The sequence below is a fragment of the Oryzias latipes genome, chromosome 6 (assembly GCF_053564925.1).
Source record: "Oryzias latipes strain Hd-rR chromosome 6, Olatipes_Hd-rR_3.1".
NCBI lineage: Eukaryota > Metazoa > Chordata > Actinopteri > Beloniformes > Adrianichthyidae > Oryzias > Oryzias latipes.
In genome coordinates this window covers 1,487,292-1,514,373 of record NC_136242.1, presented here as the reverse complement: position 1 = coordinate 1,514,373, position 27,082 = coordinate 1,487,292, and the positions used below count along the sequence as shown (strand labels likewise).

General features: G+C 45.8%; 2 protein-coding genes across 9 annotated transcripts in view; both read right to left on the bottom strand.

Annotated features, from left to right (window-relative positions):
• parvaa (parvin, alpha a) overlaps positions 1 to 7,810 on the bottom strand; it is a 34,312-nt gene extending 26,502 nt beyond the window's left edge. The window contains exon 1 of the mRNA XM_023955424.2: positions 7,514 to 7,810. Within this exon, the coding sequence (XP_023811192.1) occupies positions 7,514 to 7,649 (136 nt within the window). The 5' untranslated portion in view covers positions 7,650 to 7,810. The remainder of the gene's footprint in view (positions 1 to 7,513) is intronic.
• A 1,025-nt stretch (positions 7,811 to 8,835) lies between these two features.
• Positions 8,836 to 27,082, bottom strand: part of mical2b (microtubule associated monooxygenase, calponin and LIM domain containing 2b) — a 65,646-nt gene continuing 47,399 nt past the window's right edge. For 6 of the 8 annotated variants that reach the window (XM_023955417.2, XM_023955422.2, XM_023955421.2 and 3 more), the window contains 13 exons: positions 25,594 to 25,675; positions 22,701 to 22,805; positions 20,970 to 21,014; positions 16,884 to 16,966; positions 16,554 to 16,730; positions 16,322 to 16,458; positions 15,857 to 16,224; positions 14,792 to 14,865; positions 14,627 to 14,716; positions 14,099 to 14,192; positions 13,660 to 13,768; positions 9,568 to 9,641; positions 8,836 to 9,498 (listed from right to left, as the gene is read on the bottom strand). In XM_023955417.2, the coding sequence (XP_023811185.1) occupies positions 9,290 to 9,498; positions 9,568 to 9,641; positions 13,660 to 13,768; positions 14,099 to 14,192; positions 14,627 to 14,716; positions 14,792 to 14,865; positions 15,857 to 16,224; positions 16,322 to 16,458; positions 16,554 to 16,730; positions 16,884 to 16,966; positions 20,970 to 21,014; positions 22,701 to 22,805; positions 25,594 to 25,675 (1,647 nt within the window). In that variant the 3' untranslated portion in view covers positions 8,836 to 9,289. Of the gene's footprint in view, positions 9,499 to 9,567; positions 9,642 to 10,222; positions 10,301 to 12,983; positions 13,182 to 13,659; positions 13,769 to 14,098; positions 14,193 to 14,626; positions 14,717 to 14,791; positions 14,866 to 15,856; positions 16,225 to 16,321; positions 16,459 to 16,553; positions 16,731 to 16,883; positions 16,967 to 20,969; positions 21,015 to 22,700; positions 22,806 to 25,593; positions 25,676 to 27,082 lie in introns of those variants that run through there. The other 2 variants (XR_013656257.1, XM_078948186.1) reach the window with 2 other exon arrangements.

Here is a 27,082-nt window from a genome sequence, read left to right as displayed (position 1 = left end):
CTCTACCTGTTCACCTGTTCACATCCTCTGCAGCTTAGAGTTATTTTCCCCGCGCTCCCAGTGTATTCCACAGAGAGCGCAAAATACGGTCATAGCAGGTTAACACGTTAGTCGGAACGCTCTAGCGCAACAGAAGGATGAAAGAGCTGTCAATCTATCTGGCAACACTGCGCGGGATAAGGAAGAAGCAGAGGTTTCCTGACAGGGACATGATGTCAGTTGATGAAGCAGAAAAGAACCTCAAACGAGGTTCATCGTGTTCAGATCTGCGTTTCGATGCCACACTGAGGCGCAAAACAGCAAAAACGGGAAAAGGCTGAAGCTAAAAAAAAAAAAAGTATTTTTCCGTCAGGAAAAAATTAATTCATAGATTTTCAGCTCTGTTGAACCATTACAATGTTTTTCTTCCTGCAAATGACTTTGACCTGCATCTATCCCAGCTGGTTCAGCGCGCTTCAGGCCGTCTGTCGTGGACAAACAATGTCGCGGACACACGCACACTTTTTTTACCGAACAGGATTTGTGAAAATATATTTAATGATTATGTTGCACATTACACAAAAGAGGAATGCATGAAAAGATGAGGCTGGAGGAGGGATATGAATCTCTTTAATAATATCAATAAAAATACGTGTTTTTTTCTGCGGGACGGGAGACGATACAAAATCAATGCATCTCTATTACTGTGCGGGACTAAATTCTATGAGTTTTGCGGGTGCGGGCGGGAGTGTAACGCATACGTTGCGGGAGCGGGCGGGATTGGTCAGAAATTTGGCGGGTGCGGGCGGGAGCGGGATGAAGAAAATAGTCCCGCGCAGGGCTCTACACCAGACTGCAGGTCAGCTTACAGTTCTTCCTACACATCCAGTTGATTTCACTGAACTCACTTTGTCTTTTCTTTAGTTAACCGATAAATCCAGACAGAAACACGATCAGGGAGGGGTTGGAGATCAGGCCAAAAGAAGTTAGACCAACTAAATCCAACAGCAGGAGTAGAATTCTTAACTTGCTTCAGACAAATGAAAACTATTTGTCCTATGGAGGGAATAAACTTGTTTTTTCTTTTACCAGCTTTAAGAAGAGTTGTAGCTGCTATATTTTGGTGAGACAGAAACTGAATAGAATGAAAAAACACCCCCTACTAATAATAAAATTGGACTCCAGCCGTGCTGCAGCCGCATTACAGTCACACCTCCTTAATTAGAGCACGGGGATCACAGCAATCATCACTTCAGTTATTTAGGTGATATTGTGTTTGAACAGCTGTTTCTCCAGTGTGATGGTAAAGATGCCGTTCAGCAGCAGACAGAAGAGGACTCAGAGACACGGTGTCCTCACAGCACATCACTCCTCCCCCTTCATCACAAAACCAGGACATGCACTTATCGCAGTAAAAAGCCTCATGTTGAATGTTACACAAGAGCACGTCACACGCCCAAACGGCGTCCTACCTGGAGGGCAGAGCGCTCCACAGCCCATCTCTGCCTCCGTCCACTAAGCATCCCCTCCTGGTCAGCAGCTTCTCCTCCACGGAGCTGGCTCTCCCGCTGACATCCACCCCAACACCGGGGTAAAGCTCTCCTTTCTGCGCTCACGTGCTGCAGCGGCCTGCACCCATGCGCTCAAACCTTCTGACCTTCTCTCGCCTTAAACCTCCACATCCTCCCAGTTTTTCCTCTAGTTTTTGATAGCGTCTCTTCTAACGCCCCCCTCCCCCTAAACAGCGGCTGTCATAAACGTCGCGCAGACTTCAATTTATTCAACCATCAGCCCGGCAGCGGTCCAGCCCACGCTTTCCATCAAATCACTGGAACACTTTGCAGACGTCCCATACACTGCTCTGCGTTTCTACCGGCCAGCCCCACTTTAATGTGGTTTCACACGGACATAAACCAGGGCTCAGCTGTGACGGAGCAAACTGAGTGACACTAAACAATCATCCAAACGGCCCAGACCTTTCTCCTTCCACGATAAAGCCTGGCCTCCCGCCCTGAACGCCATCCTACTCCTGCCTGAAGCGCTCAGGTCAACTTTCATCAGAGGACTTAACCGTACACACCGGGACGAATATTCGCCAGGCGTTTTTCGCCACGTTTTTTGTGTTCACACCCAGGCGATTTTCGCTGACGATGAGCCGAGCGAACATGCAATTTCCTTCCCTGACATTAGATGGCGCTTAATGTAAACAGAAATACTCCTATACACAAGGTGGCGCTGCGCAACTTTACGCTTCTTAAAGTCGCTTTTCCCTCAGAAGAAGAGAGCAAGTATTTATGCGCTTGTCCGAATCAAACAAAGAAAACATGAATATTTCAAGCACCAGTAGCTCCAACTGGTGCTTGGTTCAGGGATATTTTAGAATGTCCGTCATTATTTCTTCGCGGCAGTGTAGACGCTACTTGGTGTCTATCTTCTTCGCTGGTATGTGTGCTCAGCAAGGCAGTTTTGTGTTTGAGCCCCCCCAAGTTGTGTTTTACTGTAACTTCAGAGGCTCCAGACATGTGTGCAAAAGCGCCATTCTCATTGGTCGAATAGATTTCGACGCGACGCGTCAAAAAAAAAAAAAACAACCCGAGGCGTTTTTTTTTTGACGCTTTGTCGCGTGGCGTTTTTTCGCGTCGGTGTGCACACTCCCATTGGTGCCCTTTGTTTAGTCACGAGGCGTTAAACGTCGGCGAAAATCGCGCACGAAATTCGTCCCGGTGTGAACGGGCCTTTAGGGATATTTTCTTTAAAAGTCTGGATATTTTCCAAAGAAACGCTATAATTCTACAGGTTTTTAATAGATGAGGCCAAAGAGTGCAGAGCGTACGACGTCCACTGATCCCAATATGCAAAAAACAAAAAAAACTTTCACCTGGGGAGGTCGGAAGACGTGTATCACAAAACAACAACGAATTCTGCACAACCTCAGTCCTGATCAGATGTCTGCATGATGACTGTTGAACATGCAAACATCTCACGGCTCTTTCAGGATTAACCAGGTTTATCACACGTGTTTCATTGGGGCTTATTTGACATCTGTTCTGCAGCTCCTCATCTCCATCCTGGCTGGACCGGACAACACGGAACCTCCCGGTTTCCAAAAACAGATGCAGGTTTCACTCCGGCTGTTGCCTCAAGTGAAAGAGCTCAGCTGGATGGTATCAAACAATCACTGGGGTCCTACTTTTACTTTTACTGACATGTCTACAATTTGTAATGAAAACAAGTCTTAATGAGAATAGAACAAAAATTAAAGCAACAAGGGAGTCTGGTCCGCCGGGAATACCCTCCCTTAGCCTCGCCGCCCCCCCATATGACCTGCCCTCACACCCGCCTTACTCTCCCCCTCTGCCCCTGCCACCCTGGTCAGGGCTGAATCTGGCAAATTCTTGAAAAAGAAGAAGAAAAAAGTCTCACAAACGGCAGCTTTTCTGTTGGTTTTATCTCCATAGCAACCATTTTACGTCTTGGTGAGATAAACAGGTCTATGCAATTTTCAGAAGAATTTGCAAAATGTAAATGTATGGATTTCCTTGGCAACAGATGTCTTTGTTAACCACGCCCACATTCTTCATAGGTTCATATTGTATGTCATATTGTTTCGTTCAGCTTGGACCAGCATTTCGTGTGTTAAAGCTTCACAATATCGCGGTAAAAAAAGTGCAAGCAACAGGAGGCCGCCACCTTTGAGGACTCGCCTCAAAATTCACAGCTCCTGATTCCAAAAGCTCTAATCTGGAGCAGTTTCCCAATCATGCTCAAAGAGTTAGGAGCCAATAGATCAGGAGTTTACATTTGCAGAAGGTGCTAAAGGTGTTTTTCTTGAGGTCAAAGGTCACAAAACTTCAGTTCTGTTTGTAGATAGAAATTAGTGAAATTTTGTAAAGATCAAAGTTTCCTTTTCCCATACTGAGGGAAAATGTGGAAATCCCCAAATGTCACACTTTGTTGCAAAATGACCATCAAGCTTGTGGCAATCCCATAATAGTTTGAAAAGTTGTATTGGTTTCGCTAGTGGATTTTGAAATGTTTTTTTGAAATCCATAGGAGATTTTAGACCCCCCCCCCCCTTTTTTTATTACAGTTTCCTCAGCTGTGATGTCATCATTTTTTGGAGAGTCATTCACTATGCCCCAAAATTCCTTTTCAATGGCTAATAGGTGCCAGCAGGACCCGTCACTGGGAGCTGTCCTCTCTGCCTCTCTTGGAAAACTACCATCGTACTTATGCCGTCTCCTGGATACAACTCCCGCTCCTCACACGGCTTCTCCTGTCTGTTCCCAGGATCCACACAGCTCTTTCCTGGGCTGCTCCTCCTCTCTCATGGATCAGTGCTCAGAACTCTCATCTGCCTAAGCTGCTTTAAAACAACGCTTTCTGAGTTTGTCACCAAAGGGTGAACACAACCCACTCGGCCCCCTCTTCACACCTTTCCAGCTCAGGCGTCTCCTCCCAGCTGCAGCTGTTACCACCTCAGCACCAAACAGTCCACTCTCCCCTTCTTCCAACAGAAGCAAAGGGACCCCCCCAACGACTCACAGCACCAGACCAGCCACCGCCCACCCATCCTCCAACCCCCCTCTGCCTCACCCTGAATCAGGTTAGGATGGAGTTAAGGAGAACAAAGGCCAGGAAGGCAACAGGCCCTGACAGCATCACCTCCAGGCTCCTCAGGGAGTGTGCAGACCAGCTCTGTGTGGTGATGCTGTTCATATTTAATATGAGCCTCAGACTGGAGAAGGTACCAGTCTTCTGGAGGACTTCCTGCCTGGTTCCGGTTCCGAAGGTACCTCGTCCTACGGAACCGAACCACTTCAGACCTGTCGCCTTGACTTCCCACCTGATGAAGGCTATGGAGAGGATCATCCTCAGCCATCTCCGCACTCAGGTGAGCTCAGCACTGGACCCGCTGCAGTTTGCATATCGACCAGGCATCGGGGTGGATGACGCCATCATCTACCTGCAGCATCGGGCCCTGTCTCACCTGGAGGCCCCTGGGAGCACTGTGAGAGTCATGTTTTTTGATTTCTCCAGTGCTTTCAACACCATCCGGCCATCACTGCTGAGGAGGAAGCTGGAGGTTGCAGGTGTGGACCAACATCTGGTTGCTTGGACCATCAACTACCTCACAGACAGGCCACAGTTTGTGAGGCTGCGTGACTGTGTGTCTGATGTGGTGGTCTGCAGCACGGGGGCACCTCAAGGGACTGTGCTCTCCCGATTCCTGTTTACCCTGTACACATCAGGCTTCACCTACGACTCCCACCACTGTCATCTGCAGAAGTTCTCAGACGACAGTGCCATTGTGGGCTGTGTATCGGGGGGGGTGAGCAGGAGTCCAGGGGGGTCATCACTGACTTTGTTAGCTGGTGTGAAGTTAACCACCTGCTGCTTAACACCAGCAAGACAAAGGAGCTGATCCTGGACTTCAAGAGGTCCTCACCATCACAGTCACCGGTGAACATCCAGGGTTCAGACATTGAGGTCGTGGACACATTTAAATATCTGGATGTTCACCTGAACAACAGACTGGACTGGTCCAACAACACCGATGCTCTGTACAGGAAGGGCCAGAGTCGCCTCCACCTGCTGAGGAGACTGAGGTCCTTTGGCGTGTGCAGACAGCTGCTGAGGACCTTTTACGACACTGTGGTGGCCTCAGTGGTCCTTTATGGAATTGTGTGCTGGGCGGGGGGCAGTGCAGGCAGAGACTTGAAGAGGCTTAACAAACTGGTTAGGAGGGCCGGCTCTGTCCTGGGCTGCACACTTGAGTCCATCGAGGAGGTGGCGGACAGGAGGATGTTAGCTAAGCTGACATCCATCATGGATAACCCCTCCCACCCCCTACACCAAACTGTAGAGGCGCTGACCAGCTCCTTCAGCACAAGACTGTTGCACCCTCAGTGTAAGAAGGAGCGCTACCGCAGGTCATTCCTCCCCACAGCCATCAGACTGTACAACACCGTGTCAAAGTGACACTCCACGGTCCCAGGGGTGTTTTTCTGTTTAGTCATTGATTCATTTACTTTTTGTTGTAGTTGTTGTTTTTCAATTTTAAATTGTTTTTTGTTCCTGAACAGTTGTTTGTTTTTGTTCTTGGTGTGAACTTCATTAGTTATTTCTGTATTTTGAAAAAATTTGTAATGTTTTTTTACAGTTTACATGTTTTGCAGACCGCATGTTTTTTACACTTTTGCAGCTGTATTTATTTAATATTTATTTCTTTATTTAATAAGAATCTCATTTTTGATAATAATTTTTCCTAATAATTTTAGTAATATTTTTAAGTATCTAATATAAATGTCATTTGTGATGTCCTTTATTGATGTTATATTATATAGATTATTTCTGAATGTCGTGTTGCTGCCACAGATAAATGAAATTTCCCCATTGTGGGATTAATAAAGTCATCTATCTATCTAACATGCTATTCTTCAGCTGATTTTTAATAAAGTTTGATTTTCAAGTTGTTATGTTTGTTTGTGTGCCAATGCCCCTTGGCGAGGTCTCTCCCCAAAAAGAGCTTTTATCTCAAGTGACTTCCTGGTAAAAAATAAAGGTTAAATAAGAATAAAAAGTGTTTTTGAGAATGCTGTTCGGCTCACAGTCGCAGTACAAAAGATGAGCTTTGAAACAGTCCAGGACTGCTGCTGAGTGACATAAATACAGTCAAGGGGAATTGTGTCTCCTGTGATCAGTAGTTAAAAAAGCTGAAATGTCTTCAGAGCGACCAGATCAGAAAAAGACAACATGAATCAGTGATGGTTTCAGGATTTAGACGGTTTTGACCTGGGCCGGAATGACCTTTTTTTTTTTGGAATATGCTGTTTTTGTAGATATTTAAATTGTTTCTTACTGTTCTAATCTTCTAATTTTTGTAGTCACTGTGCTGCTTTTTCCTTTTCCTATATGCATGTCAACCAGTGCTGTATGCGATGGAGATGTCAATTTCCATGCGGGAACCTCCCAAATGGATAAATAAAGTTGTCTATCTATATCTATCTATCTATCTATCTATCTATCTATCTATCTATCTATCTATCTATCTATCTATCTATCTATCTTATCTTAAAAACGTGGCGTTCCTCATCGTTATGGCAGAACTTGTTGGTGTGTGACCCATAGGGAGTCCACATGTGTAAAACACTGGCCAAATAGGATGCATGTATACATGTGGATGTGTGGTGGTGGTGGGGGGGGGGGGGTGGAGGAGGAGCCCGCATCTCCGCCGCGGTGGGACCGCCCCTGCTTACAAATTCCTCACAGTAATGGAGGCTTCAACTCCTTACATGGATAAATGCAGCCCGCGGCTACAAAAAAAACACCCCCCGTGGAAAACACTTTCTCTGTGACGACATTTAAAGTTTCAAAGTGTGACGAGTTTTAGTCCAAGTCTGTTAAACTTTGGGTACCAAGTCCAAATGCGTTTTGTGCGGTTTAACCGCAGACGTGGAGTCAAAGCTTTGGACTAAATCACATGATATAAAAAGGACAATACGTCGTCTTTGAATGCTTTCCTTTTCTTTACCTTCCTTTGCTTTTTTTCTTCTTGCCAAAGTTCCACCAAGTTTTCCCAGGAAAGAGTCATCCTTCTTCCTGGTGGACGGAGATTTGGGCGTCGGGGATTTTGGAGAAGACGGAGATTTTTGAGGAGAGGACGCCATGTTTGACGGTTAAATCCCGGACAGTTGGTGGAAAAACTGCCCCCCAAAAAGACGTCAACTTTAGGGCAAGAGGGAACAAAATATCGGAGTCCACTCCCTAAAGCGGAAACGGAATTCCAGACATTTGTCCCGACGTGGAGAAGCCCCTCCTCCTCCACGGAGGCGCGCGGGGGGCACGAGCGACGGCGGGAAGAAAAGAACCAGAAGTCTCTTTACTGACATTTATTAAAATCACTCAGCAATAGTTTAGTAATAATTCAGCGCACAACCAACTGTACGATCACACCTCCATATAGATTTTTATAAAAAATAAATAAAACTGCTTGGAGCAGGGTTTTTTTTTTTTTGGGGGGGGGGGGGGGGTGTTTAAACACTAAATGTGATAGGTACAAGTCCATTTAACATTCACAAACAACATAGGAGCCGATTCAAAGTCCTCCAAACATCTTTTGATCTGTTCTAAAACCCTTCCCAGTGTTTCTTATGATTATGCAGTTTTTAGCCAAACACAAAGAAAAAGGCAGGACATAGTGTCTGCAGAGTGGAAGAAATTCATTAGAAATTCACCTCTGAGTTGTGGGCGAGACAGTTGGTGCAAGCAACCCCGACCCCCCTTCCCCTCCCCAGAGCTTGTAGTCCGCCCATTAAGGCTGATACCATCTTGGCATTTTTCTTTTTGCTCCTGATTCCCAATTTGAATTTAAAGGGGAAAAAAAACAAGAATGCACTTTTAAGCTCATCTTTCTTAACATGTCAGAAAATTGTCACAAGAACGTGTTAAAAGACACAAAAAAGGTAGTTGAGATCAAGGTGGGCACAATTATGGTGTCTAAGGAGCACTCAGCGGCTAAATAAGTTTACTAAACACAAACTTCTAAGACAAAATATCTGCTAATCAGATATACATTTCTATATATTTATGCATAGAATGCACTACATCTAGTCAGTCATGCTATACTGCGTTGCCTTTTCAAATGAAGTTTCAAGCTGTTTATAAGCTGTCTCTGCTCTATGTTTAATGAGTGTTTGAATCAAAAAGTCTGATTAAAGTAGAAACCCTAAATTAAAAAACAAAACCGAGGTGGTAATTTTATTTTTTGTGTTTTCAAGTAGTGATGCAGTTACAGTTCCGGTACATTTGGTTGATCTGGCTTTAGCCAACACAGTTATGTACACATACCCATCATTTGTTTAAAAATAGAAATTTTATTTAAGATTCCTTTATATTTTAAATAATCAAAACAGCAGTTTGCAACGACAGCATGCACATCTCACTGCATTCTTTTTCAGTTTTAAAACATGAATGTATAACCAATGCTACATTTTAAAATTCACATCTGATGATATGAATGATTAAAAACATAAAGGCAAAGGAGGTGTGCAGTGTGAAGACTTGTCTCCGGGTTAAAACGTGTGTAAACATCGACTGCCGTGGAGACAGACGTGGCAGATTGAGTTAAAATCAGGAAAACACATGCATGTCCATTCATGGAGGCTTGGGAAAGGATTCACACAGACTTGATAGGTTGAAGAAGTGAAGCAGTGAGGCTTCACCAGCAGAGATATTCCAGTGTGGGACGGGTGGATGCCTGTCACATTGCTGGACGTGATCCGGTGTGGTGGGCCCACAGCTCCTGTGTTTACCGCCCCCAGCTGTCATTTCCTTGACCCCAGTGGAACTCGAAGCCTTTGGACAGAACCAGGGTCTCCAGGTCCTTGTCTTCGGCCCGCTCCTTCAGTCTCTGCTCCTCCAGGATGGAGACCAGAGTGTCCCGCTTCTCCACCGTGCTCATGATCTGAGCCAGGATCTCCTGCTCCTCCTGCAGCTCCGAGGCACTCTTCTTCGTGTCTAAGATGTACAGCACAACTGAGCACGTGGTCACTGTCCGATGACACCGTTTCACAATAAGAGCCTTACCCTCCACGGCCATCCTGTGTCGAAGCTCCTGCTGCAGGCGGCTCTGACTGTCCTCCAGTTGGAGCTCCTGAGCGCTGAGGTGAAGGAGAAACGGTCAGATCTAAACTGCTCGGAAACATTAGCACAAGGCATGTCCGGTCTCAAACCCCTGTAGGTCGATTTCTCCTCATACAGCATCTTCACACACATGCTGCATCTAAAGCCACGGACACAGCGGGCATGTGACCGTGTTCAAGAACGCGCGTTTAGTTCATGATGTTTACACTGCACAAGCAGGGAGGGGCTTGTTTTTCCCCCCCTTCCTACTGTTTACTAGTGCATGTTAGAAGAGTCTTAGTGCAAAATGTCAGAGCGGTGTAAATCTGGTGAATCTTGCTCCAGGCTAGGGCTGCACAATACGAGGAAAAACTTGCCATATTAGTGATCAATATCGCCATGACGACACATGAACAAATAGCAAAACAACCAAAAACATCATTTCCATTTCACTGCAACAGTTTAATTTAAATAAAAAATCTAGCCACAGGGGTTGCAAGCCAGTTGCCTCTGTGCCGGTCCCAAGCCCGGATAAATAGAGAGGGTTGCGTCAGGAAGGGCATCCGGCGTAAAAATTGCCAAAATACCATGCGAATCATCCACAACACTTTAGACATACCGGATCGGTCGAGGCCCGGGTTAACAACGACCGCCACCGATGCTGTTAACCTACAGGGTGTCGGTGGAAATTTGACTACTGTTGGTCGAAGAAAGAGGGGAGGCAGAAGGGCACGTGGCCAGAGAGAGAAGGGAAAAGGCAGGAACATAGGTTTGAGAATAGGGACTCTTAACGTTGGCACAATGACAGGGAAAGGCAGAGAGCTGGCAGACATGATGGAGAGAAGGAAGGTAGATGTACTGTGTGTGCAGGAGACAAGGTGGAAGGGCAGCAAGGCACGTAGTATTGGAGGAGGATACAAACTGTTCTATCATGGTGTTGATAGGAAGAGAAATGGGGTAGGAGTGATTCTGAAGGGGGAGTTTGTAAACAGCGTTCTAGAGGTGAAAAGAGTCTCAGACAGGATGATGAGCTTAAAGTTAGAAATTGAAGGGGTGATGGTGAATGTAGTCAGTGGGTATGCGCCACAGGTTGGCTGTGAGTTAGAAGTGAAGGAGAGATTCTGGAGTGAGTTGGATGAGGTCATAGAGAGTTTCCCCAGAGGAGAGAGAGTTGTTATTGGAGCAGACTTTAATGGGCATGTTGGTGAGGGCAATAGAGGTGATGAGGAGGTGATGGGCAGGTTTGGTGTGAAGGAAAGGAATCTGGAGGGACAGATGGTGGTGGACTTTGCGAAGAGGATGGAAATGGCTGTAGTCAACACTTACTTCCAGAAGAGAGAGGAACATAGAGTGACATACAGAAGTGGAGGTAGGAGTACCCAGGTGGACTACATCCTATGTAGACGAGGTCATTTGAGAGAGGTTATTGACTGCAAAGTGGTGGTAGGAGAGAGTGTAGCCAGACAGCACCGCATGGTGGTGTGTAAGATGACTCTGGAGGCCAGGAAGAAGAAGAGAGGGAAAACAGAAAAGAAGACCAAGTGGTGGAAGCTACAGAATGAAGAAACTTGTGAGGAATTTAGGCAGAAGTTGAGACAGGTCCTGGGTGGTCAGGATGAGCTTCCAGATGACTGGGAAACTACAGCAGAGATTATCAGGGAAACAGGTAGGAAGGTGCTAGGTGTGTCATCTGGAAAGAGGAAAGACGGTAAAGAGACTTGGTGGTGGAATGAGGAAGTACAGGAATGCGTCCAGAGGAAGAGGTTGGCTAAAAGGAAGTGGGATGTAGAAAGGACTGAGGAAGGTAGACAGGAGTACAAGGAAGCGCAGCGTAGAGTGAAGAGAGAGGTGGCAAAGGCCAAACAGAAGGCTTACGATGAGCTATATGACAGGTTAGACACAAAGGAAGGAGAGAAGGACTTGTACAGGCTAGCCAGACAGAGAGACAGAGATGGGAAGGACGTGCAACAGATAAGGGTGATTAAGGACAGAGATGGAAAGGTGCTAACAACCCAGGAGAGTGTACAGAAAAGATGGAAGGAGTATTTTGAGGAGCTGATGAACGTGGAAAATGACAGGGAAAGAAGGGAGGAAGATGTGGTTGTTGTGGAGCAGGAAGTAGCAGAGATTGGAAAGGAGGAGGTTAGGAAGGCTCTGAAAAGGATGAAGAGCGGAAAGGCCGTTGGTCCTGATGACGTACCTGTGGAGGTATGGAAGTGCCTAGGAGAGACAGCAGTGGAATTTCTAACAAGGTTGTTCAATAGGATTTTAGAGAGTGAGAAGATGCCTGAGGAATGGAGGAGAAGCGTTCTGGTTCCGATCTTTAAGAACAAGGGTGACACGCAGAACTGCAGCAACTATAGAGGAATAAAGTTGATGAGCCACACAATGAAGCTGTGGGAAAGAGTAGTGGAAGCCAGGCTTAGGAAGAAGGTGGAGATCTGTGAGCAGCAGTATGGTTTCATGCCCCGTAAGAGCACCACTGATGCCATTTTTGCTTTGAGAATGTTGATGGAAAAGTACAGAGAAGGTCAGAAGGAGCTGCATTGTGTGTTCGTAGATTTAGAGAAGGCGTATGACAGGGTGCCGAGGGAGGAGCTGTGGTACTGTATGAGGTCGTCTGGAGTGGCAGAGAAGTATGTCAGAGTAGTTCAGGACATGTATGAGAGAAGTATGACGGTGGTGAGATGTGCTGTAGGTCAGACAGAGGAGTTCAAGGTGGAGGTGGGACTACACCAAGGATCAGCTTTGAGCCCTTTTTTGTTTGCTATGTTGATGGACAGGCTGACAGACGAGGTAAGACAGGAATCTCCCTGGACAATGATGTTTGCGGATGACATTGTAATTTGCAGTGAGAGTAGAGAGCAGGTGGAGGAACAGCTAGAGAGGTGGAGGTTTGCTCTGGAAAGAAGAGGCATGAAGGTCAGTCGTAGTAAGACAGAATACATGTGTCTGAACGAGAGGGATCAAGGTAGAAGCGTTAGGTTACAGGGGGCTGAGGTGGAGAAGGTGCAGGAGTTTAAGTACTTGGGGTCAACAGTTCAGTGTGATGGGGAGTGTGGAAAAGAGGTGAAGAGGCGAGTGCAGGCAGGTTGGAGCGGGTGGAGGAAAGTGTCAGGAGTGTTGTGTGACAGAAGAGTGTCAGCAAGACTCAAAGGAAAGGTGTACAAGACAGTGGTGAGACCAGCTCTGCTCTATGGGTTAGAGACGGTAGCAGTGAGACAGAGACAAGAGGCTGAGATGGAGGTAGCGGAGATGAAGATGTTGAGGTTCTCCTTAGGAGTGACCAGGTTAGACAGGATAAGGAACGAGTACATCAGAGGGACGGCTCATGTTGCCTGTGTCAGCGACAAAGTCAGAGAAGCCAGACTGAGATGGTTTGGACATGTTCAGAGGAGGGATAGTGGATATATTGGTAGAAGGATGTTGGAGATGGAGCTGCCTGGCAGGAGGGCAAGAGGACGGCCAAAGAGGAGATACATGGATGTCTTAACAGAGGACATGAAGTTGGCTAATGTTAGGGTAGAAGATGTCCATGATAGAGTGAGGTGGAAAAGGATGATTCGCTGTGGCGACCCCTGATGGGAAAAGCCGAAAGAGAAAGAAGAAGTTTAATTTAAATAAAAGTCAGCATGACTTCAATTAAACTCCAGATGAAACTAGTCTACATGGGAGACAAGCATCTAACATGAAAGGGCTCCATCTGATTGGTCAATGATGTAAAGGAGTCCATCCTATAGGTCAAATGCATAAATGGATTTATTTGATTTGTTAAATACTTCAAGCTGCCATAAGATTGTTTTAACACATTTAAGGCAACCATTAATTGCAATTTTCACTATCTTTTGTGATATGGGTATTGCCCAGCTTGAAAAAAAAAATAAAAGAGCAAGAATGGTTATTCTGACCAATACAGGGACTGAATAATAGCTGTTTATTTCTTTATTTTGGCGTCTTGGAGCCAGCGGGTACTTCCTGTTTGCGAGGCCAGGGGGAGGAGTCACTCAGTTCAGTCTGTGGTGTTGCTGTGTGTGAGTGTGAGTGTGTGCCACTCACAAAATCATGAGTTCAGACTCGTAGCGAGCCAGCCGGTTCTTCTCCAGAACAAGTTTAAACCAGGACTGATAGAGCTGGGCTTCATCGCCGTCCTCTGGTTCAGGTGAGTCTGTGAGGAAGAGGAGGCCGAAATGAAAAGTGAAGACAGAGAAAGATGTTCAAAAAGCTGCAGCAACAATCACCCTCTTGATTGAAACTGAACACAAAGGCTGTTTCTGTGGAGAGAGGAAGCAGCAATGGAGTCTGAGTGTCTGCTGTGAGTGAAGCTGTTAACTGTGCAGAGAAGCTTCACAAGGCAACCCTTTCTCACAGAAAAGCGTCTAACAGACTGAGGACTTTCACATGAAGTTCAATGAACTGCATCAAATCCCCACCGGGAGCTGAGACAAAGATCAGTGGAGACAGCTGTGAAGGTTTTAAGGAAGCGGCTGCTGTTCACCCGTTTCTCCTCTGATGATCTTCTCCATCTGCACTCCTCGCTCCTCGATCTCGCGTTGCTTCTCTCCAACTTCCTCCAGCTGTCTCTGGATCACCTGCACAATGACGACACAGGAAGGATGTCGTCAGCAGAAACCGGCTCTAGTCAAAATGGAAGAACCTTCTTCTACTTGGTCTCATCAGCAAACAACCCATCCCCACATCGTCTCATCTGGCTTATCAGGAATATTTGAGTTTTTTCTTTGTCTGAGGTTCCTCACATGTCAAGCAATCATATCTGCTTTGGAAAAATCCGACATCTCATTTTCTTCTCTTTAGAAAGGGATTTATGGTCAAATGGCAACACTGAAACAACTAAACAGCTGTACTTCAAAAAGTAAAGATGTTTATGTTCTCTATTGCAGCAGAGACGGGGAGCAGCCAGAGCTCAATTCATGTCCAGTCTGCATCTCACGGTGCTGCAGAACCTAGAAGTTGAATCCTGTTCCATGGGCTCTCTGCACAAACAGGATCTAAAGCAGAGCTGCACCTGAGCTCGATGCAGCCTCTTCAGCTGTTCTCGCTTCGCCTGCAGGGCCGCCACCCTTTCCCGCTTCTTCTGGCTCTTCTCTGCATGCAGCTGGAAGAAGGAAGGTGGAGCATGTCAGAGAGGATGTCGCTGTGCACCCATAAATCTGATCCGTTTTGTACGAACCATGGGATTGGATGTCACGTTTTCATTTTCATCTTCACTGGAGGAGAGCTCGTCCAGATTCTTCTGGCTGGAAGCTAAAGACAGAAGTCCAAGAAGCTTTTATTTCTAACGTAAAGGTGAAGCTCTAAAGAATAGATTTAAAATGTCCTTGTTAAAAAGGATTTGGTCGTCATTGCACTATTAGAAGGGTCTTTACCAAAAAGGTACAGGTTTCATCTTGATGAACTCTGACTAGAATGAATAAAGTGGTTCATTTTTAGGATCTGACTTCTTGGACAATGTTTTGTTTCACTGTCTCTCCATAAGAAGAAGCAAAGACAGAAGTTCTCAAACATGGAAAATTCCTAAAGTGCAAGATTCTTTAAAGAAAATCCTGTTCTTGTGGTATTTTTTAGATGATGGAGGACCGATATTAAGAAAGTTAATCTTCAAATTCCAATTCTAGGTTTTTATTTATTCAAATGGTTGTTAATGAGTAGCAGATTGGAAAAGAGCTTATTTGTGACGTAGAAAATATGCTGGGCAGGCCGCAAGATCCGAGCTCTCAGCAGCAGGGATGGGAAGGGAATATAAATCGTCTTAATGGAAACAAGAAAACTACCATAAAGTTATAGAGTAAAATGATCAGATTCGCCTCCACCTGCTGATTACTGTTCATGATTGGGCGCTGCGCTGCCACCATGACGCCCCAAATGCGCTGCTGCCAGACCGCCACGCTGTGCCTGATGCTAAAGCGCGCCGTAGGAACTCCGATCGCATCTGTACATGGACTTTGCCTTGAAACTGGATGAATCGTGCTTGGTGTGAAAGCAGCTCTAAACCTCATCCTAGCTGTAGTTGCAGGGTGGAGGCAGTATGATGAATTGGGGCTGCGTTGATAATTTGCTGAATTGTTAAGGAGCATGTTTGGAGGTCCATATTTGAGTAGTTAAGTTGAACCACTGAATACCGAGGACAGAAACGGCCGTTAATCCCAGTAAAATAATCTGGAAACCCTGAAGAAAGAACATTTTCAGAGTGGAAGCTGTTCTGGAAGCTGTTCATCTGCAGAGTCATTGCACAAACCTTTGTTTCTGAAGTTTGAGAGGATGGTCTGGATGTCATTTTGAGCTTGCTGGTCCGTCTCCTCGCTGTCCCTCTTCCTTCTCATCCGCAGCGATGAGAACAGGTCCACTCTCTTGTGGGGGTGTGACCTGGAGTCCTCAAACGCCCCTTCAGAGTCTCTGCTGTCCCTGATGGCCACCTTCTGCAACAAAGAGGGCAGGTCCTGCCCCGCCCCCCAGGGATCTGCACCCACAGAGACCCACTGGGCTCCATGCCCGCTGAGCCTCTTCCCATCCACTGCCGACTCTGGAATGCAGAGGAGCGAGCTAAAGGTGAACGCTCCGTCAGACACGGGCCTCTGTTTGCGGACGCCGTCACGCTTGGGTTTCCTGTTGAGGAAGAACGATTGGATTGAAGTGAAGAGGTCTTCACCTCCCAATGGCCAAGCGGGGCTTTCTGTACTACGAAGCAAAAGTTTGCACAAACATTATGACAGCAGCGCCGGAACTCCTGCTAAACGTCCTCCTAAAGGCGTTGGCTAAAGCCTGGAAGGCAGACTGGGAAGACGCTCGGCTTTGGCTCTGCAATCCCTTTGTTTGGAGCTTATCTACATCTGCTTGCACCTGATAAAACAGCAACAACAACACAGCCAACGTTGGTAAGTCTTTCAGTCAGGGCAGGAGAAGCCACTCCTGCATCAAACATAAGAGGCCTCCACCTGCTCCTCCTCCTGAGGTGTGTTTGGAGTGATGGCGTCCTCCCATTTCAAGAACTCCTCCCTCTGAACGCTGGACAGAACCAGCCTCTTCTTAGACGGGCCGCCCTCAGATTTCACTGCAGCTGATGAGTCCTCACTGCGCTCTTTCTGAGAATCTGCTGAGCTGCTTTGGGAAGTCTGAGGAGGACGTATCATGAAAAAAAGACACGATAAAGCTCAAGGGCAAATCTGGGACTGCACCCGATGGAAGCAGGACAAGTCAGGCTTCTCCGGGCGGAGGACTTTCTCGACTCAAAGTCGTGAACACGGAGAGGGAAGGGATCAACGTACCACTGGTTTTCCAGAGGAACACTTTTCCTCATCGACTTCAGGGACGGTCTCGGGCCCGGACCTCTTGAAGATCAGGGGGAAGGCTGCACACAAGCATGTCCACACCAGAAATGTTTTTGTCAGCTTTCAAGTTTTAAAAACCTTAAGAGAAGCGATGCTGCCCCAAGGCTGTGATATAAGAACCACCATTTACATTTTTTTCCCATAGAACGACAAAACTCTGTTTGCGATTAGTAATTCATTTTTGAGCTGTTAATGGATGCTTTTTTGATTGTTTCATCATGGGGGAGTTTTGTGAGTAAACAACAAAAAAGGTAAATGGACTTGTTCTGGAGGACGACGTTCCTGTGGTGTTGGGGTTGCATTTGGGGTGAGAAACCAGGACTGCGTAAAAGTAAGTGCTAAAGTCCAGCCTATGTTGGATCTAATAGGTCTGATGACGCTGATGGCACAGCAGCTACGTCAGAGTCAGCTCTATCTCAAGCTTTCCACAGTCAGCAGATGGATTCTGTCTACTGTGGAGATCAGGCTCTCCACATTGACCGTATACGAGACCTGGACTGAGTGACCCCTCCCCCTGGCATTCCACATAGGAAGTGTTCGATGGCTGCAATGTCTACAAGAAGCCAAAATCCCATAGACGTCTTCCAACCCGTTTTTTCCCTTTCAGGGTCAGGGAGCCCATCTCGGCCACTTGTGGACGAAGGCAGGGGACATCCTGGACAGGTCGCCAGTCTGTCGCAGGGCCACAAATTCACACCTAGGGACAATTTAGAGTAACCAATTAACCTCTGAACAGGTTTTTGGACGGTGGGAGGAAGCCGGAGTCCCCTGAGAAAACGAAACCCACTCATGCCCCATCGGCTTCTGTTCCAGGTCCCCCTGCCGGAACTTGGGCAAGAGCGCTAACCACTGCACCAGCCTGCAGCCCCCCATAGACTTCTACAGAGAAAAACTGCTGTTACTCAGTCATTCTATTGGTCAGAAGAACCATTCTTGATCTGATGCTTTTTTTTTAACATCTTCTCGATAATCCTAATTTTTTCTCTCTTGAAATTGTTTTTCCTGTAATGTAAAATATTTAAGTTATGAACTCGATCAATTGGATGCCTCAATAACAATGGGTGGTCTCACATTTGACAGATTTCAGTGTTACAAATGAAGAGGCAGCTGAACCGACTTCATTTGGTTGGAGCCGGAAGTAAACCCTCATCTATGGACGCCGTCACACTCGCTCGGTCCAGTTCTCTGATACAGTTTTTGGTTGTCCACCATCTCCACTGCCCTGCGGTCAACGCTCTCCTGCTGACCCTCTAACTGTTTTGGAACATCCAGAAATCTGATAAGAACCCCAAACTGTTTTTGTGAGAACATCAACCACCGTGAGTCTTTCCCTCAAAAGACTTCCGATTCTCTCCACATATATGCAGCGTTTCTCTTCACCATCAATGGGGTTTTTTCTGACCTGATGACAAACGTCGGGCCTTTGAAAACAAAGCAGCTCTTCCTGCGGCTGTGCCAACACTGACCTGATGAACTCCGACCGTGAAGCTGCTCCCATCCGTCAGCAAACATCTATGAACGCTCACAAAGTCTTTCATTCAGAAAAAACCCAAACAATATGAACAAATATGGAAGAAAGGCTTGGGTGAGCATAACATGCTAAAGATGCTCTCCTTTGATTTCTAATGCATTTCAGGTTAAGAAAGACTTTTTTTAAAATGTAGATAAATAAAGTAAAAATAAATCATAGAATGTTTGAATATGTTAGAAAGTAAAACATTTGTTAATAAATGTTTTAGCTGCCGTACTGAGCATCAGTATTTTTCAGATTTTAGAATATTTTGGCGACAAAATGGGTTTTTTCTTTGCACAGGAAAGAGACCCAGAGCAGGAATCCTGGAGACAAAGCTTTGTTTTGACGATGACTGGATGTGTGGAAGCCTCTTCTCACCAGAGTCTGAAAAGTGAATTCTGTTTGAGGCCAAACCCCATTCATCTGTCACCTGGTTTGCTGAGGAGCTGAGCAACACTGACATCCTGTGTTCAGCGTTGGCATGGCAACACAGTACGATTGTGTTGGGAGCAGATGCGGAGCAGCCGACAGCTTTCTACCTGCAGAAACTCTTTAGCTCCAGTAGAACAGAACCGTTTTGGGTCCATCAGTCCTGTAGCTTTACCAGAGCTCTGTCAAAGCTACAGCTGAGTCCATTTCCTCCAACTATGGCTTAAAAACCTAGAAGTCGCTTTAGTTTTGTCTCACATCAAACAGGAAAGTGCCTTTATACTCCCACGCAGCTGCTGTGCTGCTCCATGTTCTGACCCAGAGCTGGCAGTCCAGTTTAGACCTGAGGCAGTGGCTCGGAGTGCTTTTAGGTGTTTTTTAGTACGATTCACTTTTATTTATCGAATTTCCTCTGACATTAAATCGTTTGCAGCCTTGTACTGTTCCAGGAGTCCAACCAAAAACCTCACATCACGCGGTTCTGTGATTCTGGACAGCCGGATGTTGCAGATAACACACAAACGTGTCAAGAACCACTTTTTTTTAATTACATTTTACCTGCATAGTTCTGTCCCACAGCAGTCCAAAGACCAGATTGTCTGTCTCAGTTCTGCTTTCTCACTGCGCCTTTCAGCAACGGTTTGACCCCCCCTCCGTTAAAACCCACCACACTTTGCACGCGCATACTACCCGGAATCACAGAGAGAGAAACTGTCCAAAAATACACCAACATGACCGAATCACACATGTCAGGAATATCCAAAGGAAGTTTGGAAATTATTATGGGATGGCCACCACAGTATGGGAAAAGAAAACTTTGGACAAGTGATCTTCATGAAAGTCTACAACAGGGGTGTCAAACTCATTCTGGTTTGGGGGCCACATTCAACCGGTCTGAACTCAAGTGGGCCGCACCAGCAACAGAAAAGCAAAATAACAGCTTTGTTTTGGTTTAGTTTTTGTCTCTGTTGGAAAAAATGCCTCAACAGACATGGTAGCCTGTCATTTATTATTACACATTCATTCACAGAGGCCAAAAGGTCAATAGCTTTTTTTTGGGGGGGAAATGACTTCTGCAGCATTTTGCCATAAGTTCACCATCTAAAAATAGTTTGGATGTCTGCACCAACCTGTCTGCAGTAAGGTGTCTGTCACTGCTCCATCACTGACGTCACGGCTGCAGTAAATGCAGACGGTTGTTTTTTCTGTCCAGCTAATGGTTGGCAAATCTTCTCTTTTCTAAACTGCAAACGGTGAAACTTTTGAATGTTACATTCTTGGAGCACTGCGACCTGTTGATGACATACCTAGCATGCAGGTTTTGCCTTCAGCTCCATGATCAAATAAAACCGTCCATTTTTCAGCCTTTTTTTCTTTTTGACAACATTTTGGTCATTAAGGTCTCACTAATCATTCTTACAGCAATGTAACAGCTGTGAGGCTCCCAGGGAACCAAACTGCATCCTACCCAGACCCAAAGCGGTTAGAATTCACTTTGGCACGTGCAGAGATATGCTGTTTCACCAGTGTTGCTTTTCCTTTGCTCCCCCTAGTGGGGGAATTGAGCATTTCGGTTATTTCTTTAAAAAAAAAAAATCACAACTCCCCACAGGAATGGACTAGAAATGTGCTTTTTTTCTAAACATCCTTAACATTTTTTACTCTTCCTGACTGGGCCACATTTATGGCGATCATATGGCGGGCCGGAAACGGCCAGCAGGCCGTATGTTTGACACCCTTGGGCTACAACCACAACCGAAGTTTCGTTGACCCTTGACTTCAGGAAGAGGCCGCCATCTTGAATTTTCAAAAATGAGCTCTTCAAAAAAACCACATTTTGGGTCTTCAGTCTGAGCATTTTTTTTTTTTTTTTTGGATGATAAGTACTTTATCAATAAAGGACCGACTGATGAAAGCACTAAAGCACTCGCTTGATTGCACATAAAGTGGTGCTGACCGGAACAGCTGCTAACCAAAACATGCAACCAGAGGCCAAGAACAAAACCTCACAGAAAGTTTTACTTTTGTTGAGCTCCAACAGTTTGAAACAGAAGCTGGTGAGAGGAAGCAGAGGCACTCACAGATGCGGATCTTCCGTTTCACGTGGTTCTTACTGCTGCTTTCACCTGCAGCAAAACAAACAAGACAACAAGCTTTATTCAGCATTTCATCGTTTTGAAAAGTCAAAGCTCTGGTTCTAGATCTTGGTTAAACATTTCTGTCAGTTCTCCAACGGGAGAACAAACATATGGATATGAGTGATGGTGGTGCAGGGGAAAAAACCAAAAAGAAATGACCAACAGCAGCAAAGGGAAATACTCAGCTAAACAGCATCTTTAGCTGTTATTTCTGTTATAACTGAGACTTTATGAGCCATGGAAGTTATTGATTGGCTAGATTGATGCTGTATATGATTAAGCCTCCAAGAATGATTGGCAGGGACAGTTTAAAGACCCACTCAAATGGAAATGGTGTTTTTTTAACATGTTTTTGTAGCTTTTTTCTTATGGTGGAGGACAAATGTAAAATAATTCAGGATTAAAACTGCATTTCTACGTGTTTACGCGCAGAGGTGTGAACAGGTAGAGAGGCGGGGCTTAGACTCCCCACTGATGATTCCAGACCCGCAACAAACTTAACAGCTGCTTTCTAACAAAAATAGTTCTCATCCCAAAAAAGAATACACTTTATATATACTATACTTGAAAAAAAAAGGATTCTGGAAAAAAAAGCAGAAACCTCAGGGGTGCCCACATGAAGGAGGGATCCTCCCCCAGGACGGACAGGCAATGTACCAGAACTTAGATGGGAAACTAGCGGAGTCCCGCCCACAATCCACAGGGGAACTCCTATGCCCAGTCACTATGAAAAGACAACCGAAAACGATTTTACAATGGAAACAAATATCGTCGGAGTGGGACTTTAAAGGCGTAGCCTTTTTCCAAAGTTTAAGCAAAGTTGTGTCAAATCGTTGAACAGTCATTCGTATCAAAGTGTACTGAATAGCAATCAAATAAACACAAAGAAAGAAGTCTTTCCTAACTACTCAGTGTGAAAGCTGCTCCTGTTTGGATGACCATCAAGCTGAATGTTTTTTTAGAGTACGTAGGTATAACTGATTATTTTGACCTGACCCTCTGTCACATGTGCTATGGAACAGATGTAGAGGGGGGGGTCTGTTAAAAATGTTCACCCAGAATTTACTGCATCAGACATGAATTTTTAAGATTTGAAAGGAATACTACAGGTCTGGAATTCTTGAAGAGAAGCTGGAGTTTGTTTGAAATACATAAATAATCAAATAAATGATTAATGATTACTGCATGGTTATACCTGTAAATAGTTGTCAGCAGACTATTTTTTGTGGTTGCTGTGTGAACTAAGTTATGTAATTTAATTTACTCACAACACATTTATGTTTTAACAAGGAATGCATACAGATATAATTTTCATAAATAGAGCTTAGCCTCAAATACAAAAGGGGTTTATACAAATATACTCCCAGTCTGTCTGTAGATCCATAAACCCCAATTGTAACAATAAAATCTGTCCAATACAAGAGGCACTCAGCTCTGATCTGCTTGCTCAGCTGTTGGACAGGACAAGCTAGAAAAAAAAACATAAATACAACTATTTTGTCTTTCATCGTCTTGTTTTGTGTTTGAGAAAAAGTCTTTGCAAATTTTTTTTTTGCTTTTGGGTCCAGGCCACAAAACTGACATCTGTGGAATGTCCCCCCGTCTCAAAATAAAGCTGAATAGAAGCTGGAGTGTGAGACAGTGATGACAAACGTTGTGGTGTGGCTGTCTGACCTCTGCTGCGCTCCTCTTCTGAAGGCGTGATGATGCAGGAGGCCTCCAGAGCCTCCACGGCCATCTCCGTGTCGTCTGGATCTCCTCTGTGAAGCTCCACCTCGCCTGCAAACACCAACGCTATTTCAGCCATTCACCAGGTGTGACTCACGGAGACAAACCGCACAATTCATGCACGTCTCCGTGTTTAGACAATCCAGGTAGTTTGCTAGTGGCTTTAAAACATCTGTGGAGCTAAAACGAATGAAACAGAAGTGAGGAACTTCATTCAACAAGCAAGTACTCACAGAGAAATGAAAGAGAACAGAAGCTTCCACAGGTGACTCCACTTCATCACAGCAAAGAAATGAAAGCGAACCCCGGCAGTGGCGGCGGCAGGAGGGGAGGGGGTTAACACTTATATCGGCTCTTTTTGGACACTTTTGAAACGTGAAGGTGGTCACTTTGGCTGCAGATTGTGAAGGTTTCTGCCTGCCGTTAGGCGTCTGTCATACACCCAGCAGCCTTTAGACACTCATGGCAAACATGGGGCGTGGAATCAAACCATCACACATTTACCTCTGAACCATCTCCCCTTTTTAAAAACAACCAAATATCAGATCATCTCAGGAATACAAGTGTACTTCTTATTTTGAGAGATAAATAAAGGGGGGGCAATATCTTATTGGCCTGATCAGCTGTCATGAACCCTTTTAGCACGGCACTTGGGCCTCTAGTTAGATAAAAGCTTCTGCAAGATCATCAGTAATGAAGGAAAAGCAGTAAATCCTTTAAAAGAAGCATTTTTAAGTCAAAACAGTTTGAAGGAAGTGACAATCTTTGAAAAATGTTGGGATGGGTGGAGGTTGGTGCAAAACATGTGATGATCTCTCAGCGGGTTTTGTGTGCGTGTTCAGTTTTACACAAAGGCCTCATCAACTGGAGGAGAGCATGAGAGCTAAAGGGTTGAAGACGTTCCTTCTTTCTCCTAAAGAAAACCACACCCAGAGGCAGGAAGAGAGAAGGTCGGCAGGAAGCGACAGATTCACTTCACTTCTGTTCAGGCTTTGGAGCTGAGCGGTTTCTGCTTTGCGTTTTACGTGGAGTTTCTCCGCTGGCCCTGAACAGGACTGGTGTGACGTCAGCGGAACAGCACAGGGGTGCAGAAAGAAGTCTTCATCAGAAACAATCCCCAACAAACGACAAAGAAAAGATAAGTGAAGAAGAAATAATTTATTTTTAAATATATTTACAGCTTCTTTAAATCATAACTAAAGCAGTTTGACTGAATTTACCAAGAGTTGGGAAAACAAATCTGCTGCAATCAAATAGAATACAAAAACAATTCAGCCATCAAAGTGCATAAAAGAAAATAAAAAGCTGGTATTGCACCAATCATCTCCAGAGGAAAGACTAGGAGGAAGAAGAAAAGGAGGTGGAGAGGGGCGCAGGGGGGCTTGGGCCTCCTTCTGAAACAGAGGGAACCACAGATATGAGGACGAAGGTTACCTCGGAGGGTGAAAAAGGGATGAAGGTGAGGTTAGAGGGTTGAAAGCGGCATGCAGAAGCAGCAGAGCTACTGGCTTTAAGCAACGTATGACGACAAAACTCACACTCACTGGATCTTTCCACAGAAGACCTCTCTGTTCTTTCACCAATTTGCCATCAAGAAATTAGGAACTAAACTGAGATGGGTTTTGAGACCAGCAGATGAAGAATTTTACACAGACATCAGAAGTTCCTGACCCTGAATTGAGATGTAAACCGCGGCAGCTTCACTCAGTCTGCCGCATTTGAACATTTAGGGTCGCATCCGTTCTTTAAAGTCGAGCACACGCATGCAGAGACTCGAGGCTCGTGTGATTGGTTAATCCAGGTGAAAGGGGGAACCAGTGCAAAAGCAGCAACATCATTTTCAACTAAACCCAGAGCCAATGGCCTCCTGCAGGATTCAGCCAATCACAGCACTGGAAACTCGGAGCGCAACAAACGCAGAGAACAGAACGTACAGGAGGAATGCTGGGAAATGGAACACGGGAGGACAGGAAACGACAAAATACTGAGTCATGCAGAAAACGTCATCGGCCAAAGCTGATCTCACTTCAAATTCAGAAGAGAAAAGGTTTGAAATAAGACGTGGAAAGAAAAGACGCAAAAGACGTTCTCTCTTAGAGTCAAAAACATAAAAGCGGGAGGGACTGAGGACCAGGCGAAGTATCCTCAAACAAAGCTAAGAACGTGCACACACATGCTCAAAAATATTTGGCAAAAGAAGGAACTAAAATGAAATGGTATGGCTTTGTTCTCAACCGTCTTCATAAAAAAACAATAAGAAAGGATCTTCTAACACTTTAGGAAGTCAAAAAATAAAATACATAGGTGACTGAAACTTGCTGGACAAAGCCGAACGAGTTCTGGAAGCACCGTTTGGGCGTTTCCCGGATTTGTCTGCTCGTCCGGCTGCGCTCGGGTGAAAGAGCGAGCTTCCAGGAGTCTGCAGAGCGAGGGCACTGCAGCCGTGAAGCCCACAGCACCGACTAACAACCAAAGGGAGAAGTGTGTCCATTTGGAGCCGCACAGGGAAGGAGGTCCACGCGCTCCATGAGGCGGACGCAGCCTCCTCAGAGTTCTCCTGCATGAGGCCCGAACGCTGCTGCTGCTGCTGCTGGGGGGGCCAGCTGGGGCTCCCGGTAGATCTGTCCCAGCACCTCAAACATCATGCAGAGCAGAGGACAGCCCAGGCTCAGGAGCTCAAACAGGGAGACATATTCGTGGGAGGAACTGCTGAGGTGGGAGCCCACAGCTGTGAATGACCCACACACGCCCCCCCACAGCCGTCCAGGCAGCAAGCACACAGCCCAGCCGGCCTGCTGCGGCCAGCTCAGGCTCCGCCTAAGCAAGGAAACAAGGGTACCTGGGGGGCGCATCTGAGCGCTGCCTGCAGGGGAGCCGATCCCACCGTCCAGCGGCGAGGGCTTGGCATGACCTCGGTCCTCCTGGAAAAGAAAGAGGAGCATAACAACACGATTTTAGATGTGAAGTGACTAAAATCCTCACATTTCTCACATGCTTTCGTTTAAGTGTTGTTGTTCTGGAGAACTACTGAATGCAGCACTGATGGGAAAAACAGAACTCTCCGTTTTAGCGTCTGAGATCCAGAATTGTTTTCACCGGTGGCTAAATGGATGCAGGTGTAGAAAGTGTGTAGGGGGGGGGGGGGGGGGGTTTGCAGCTTCAAACATATATACTTGTAACTCACTGGTTTCACCTATGGTGGGTTATTTTTCTGAGCGATAAACAAGGGAACACTAATCAAAACTTCCTGCTGGAGCTTCAGAAATGAAGAACATGTGCAGACAGGAGCAGTGGTCTTCATCTCCACATGTTTCAAGTTACAGTTCATGTTGGAAGAACCGTCCAACAGGTTTTCAAATACTGCAAAGGGTGAAGAGAAGCAGAAAGTCCTGAAAGACCCGCAAACATTTTAAAATTTGTGCGGTTAAAAACAAATTAAGGGAAAGAACAGAAAATACTTCCACATGATTGTCAGAAGACGCCCCAAGGGTTGGCGCTAAACGGACACGAGGCCCTGAAAAAGTCCGGCTTCTGCGAGGATGATCGGAGAAAGGCTTGGGTCCTCTCTGGACTCTGGATCACTGGGAGCAGAGGACCTGAAGGGTCCATAGTGAGCCAGCTCCAGAACATCCGAGGAAGAAGAGAGGCAGATGAAGGACTGCTGCCATCTCCTCCCCTGAAAGTCTACTAGGCTCTTGATGACATTTGGCCTCATGGGTTCTCCCCTGGGTGGAGGTGCTCGCCTACTTCATAGCCTCTGACCTTCCTCATGCCCCCAAGAGTTTCAACTTTACGGCCGAACCAGTGAAAAATGTGTCAACCAATGAAAACCTGTCAGAAAAGTAAATCTGTACATCTCTATGCAGGTCGTTCTTTCAGAAAATGAGCCAATGGGGGGTGGGGGGATTCTGGTTTGTTGTTGAATAAGGTGACAGACTGAAGTGATGTCTTCGTCATGTCAAGTTCCCATGTACAAGACTCTGTGGGTGGTAGGGTTGTGCTGATAGACGATACCATCCTCCATTGAGATGGCTGACTGACATCACAATGGAGAGACACCATCATGATGCCACGCCCCCACCACGCCCCCGCCACGCTGCGAGTCGACACCATAAGCCGCGGTTACATGTGCAAAATATCTTGGTCGGATTAGAATTCAACCGTGTACATGGGCCCAGAAAACCTTTTTCCGTTTATAACAAACGTTCACATGGGTCACACTGTCGGTCAGAATAAATCATTCGCACATGTGCAGTAATGTTTGAAATACCGGAAGAGGAAATGAGTTCCGCCGAGAAGCTACATACATAAATATCTGGCAGCTCGGT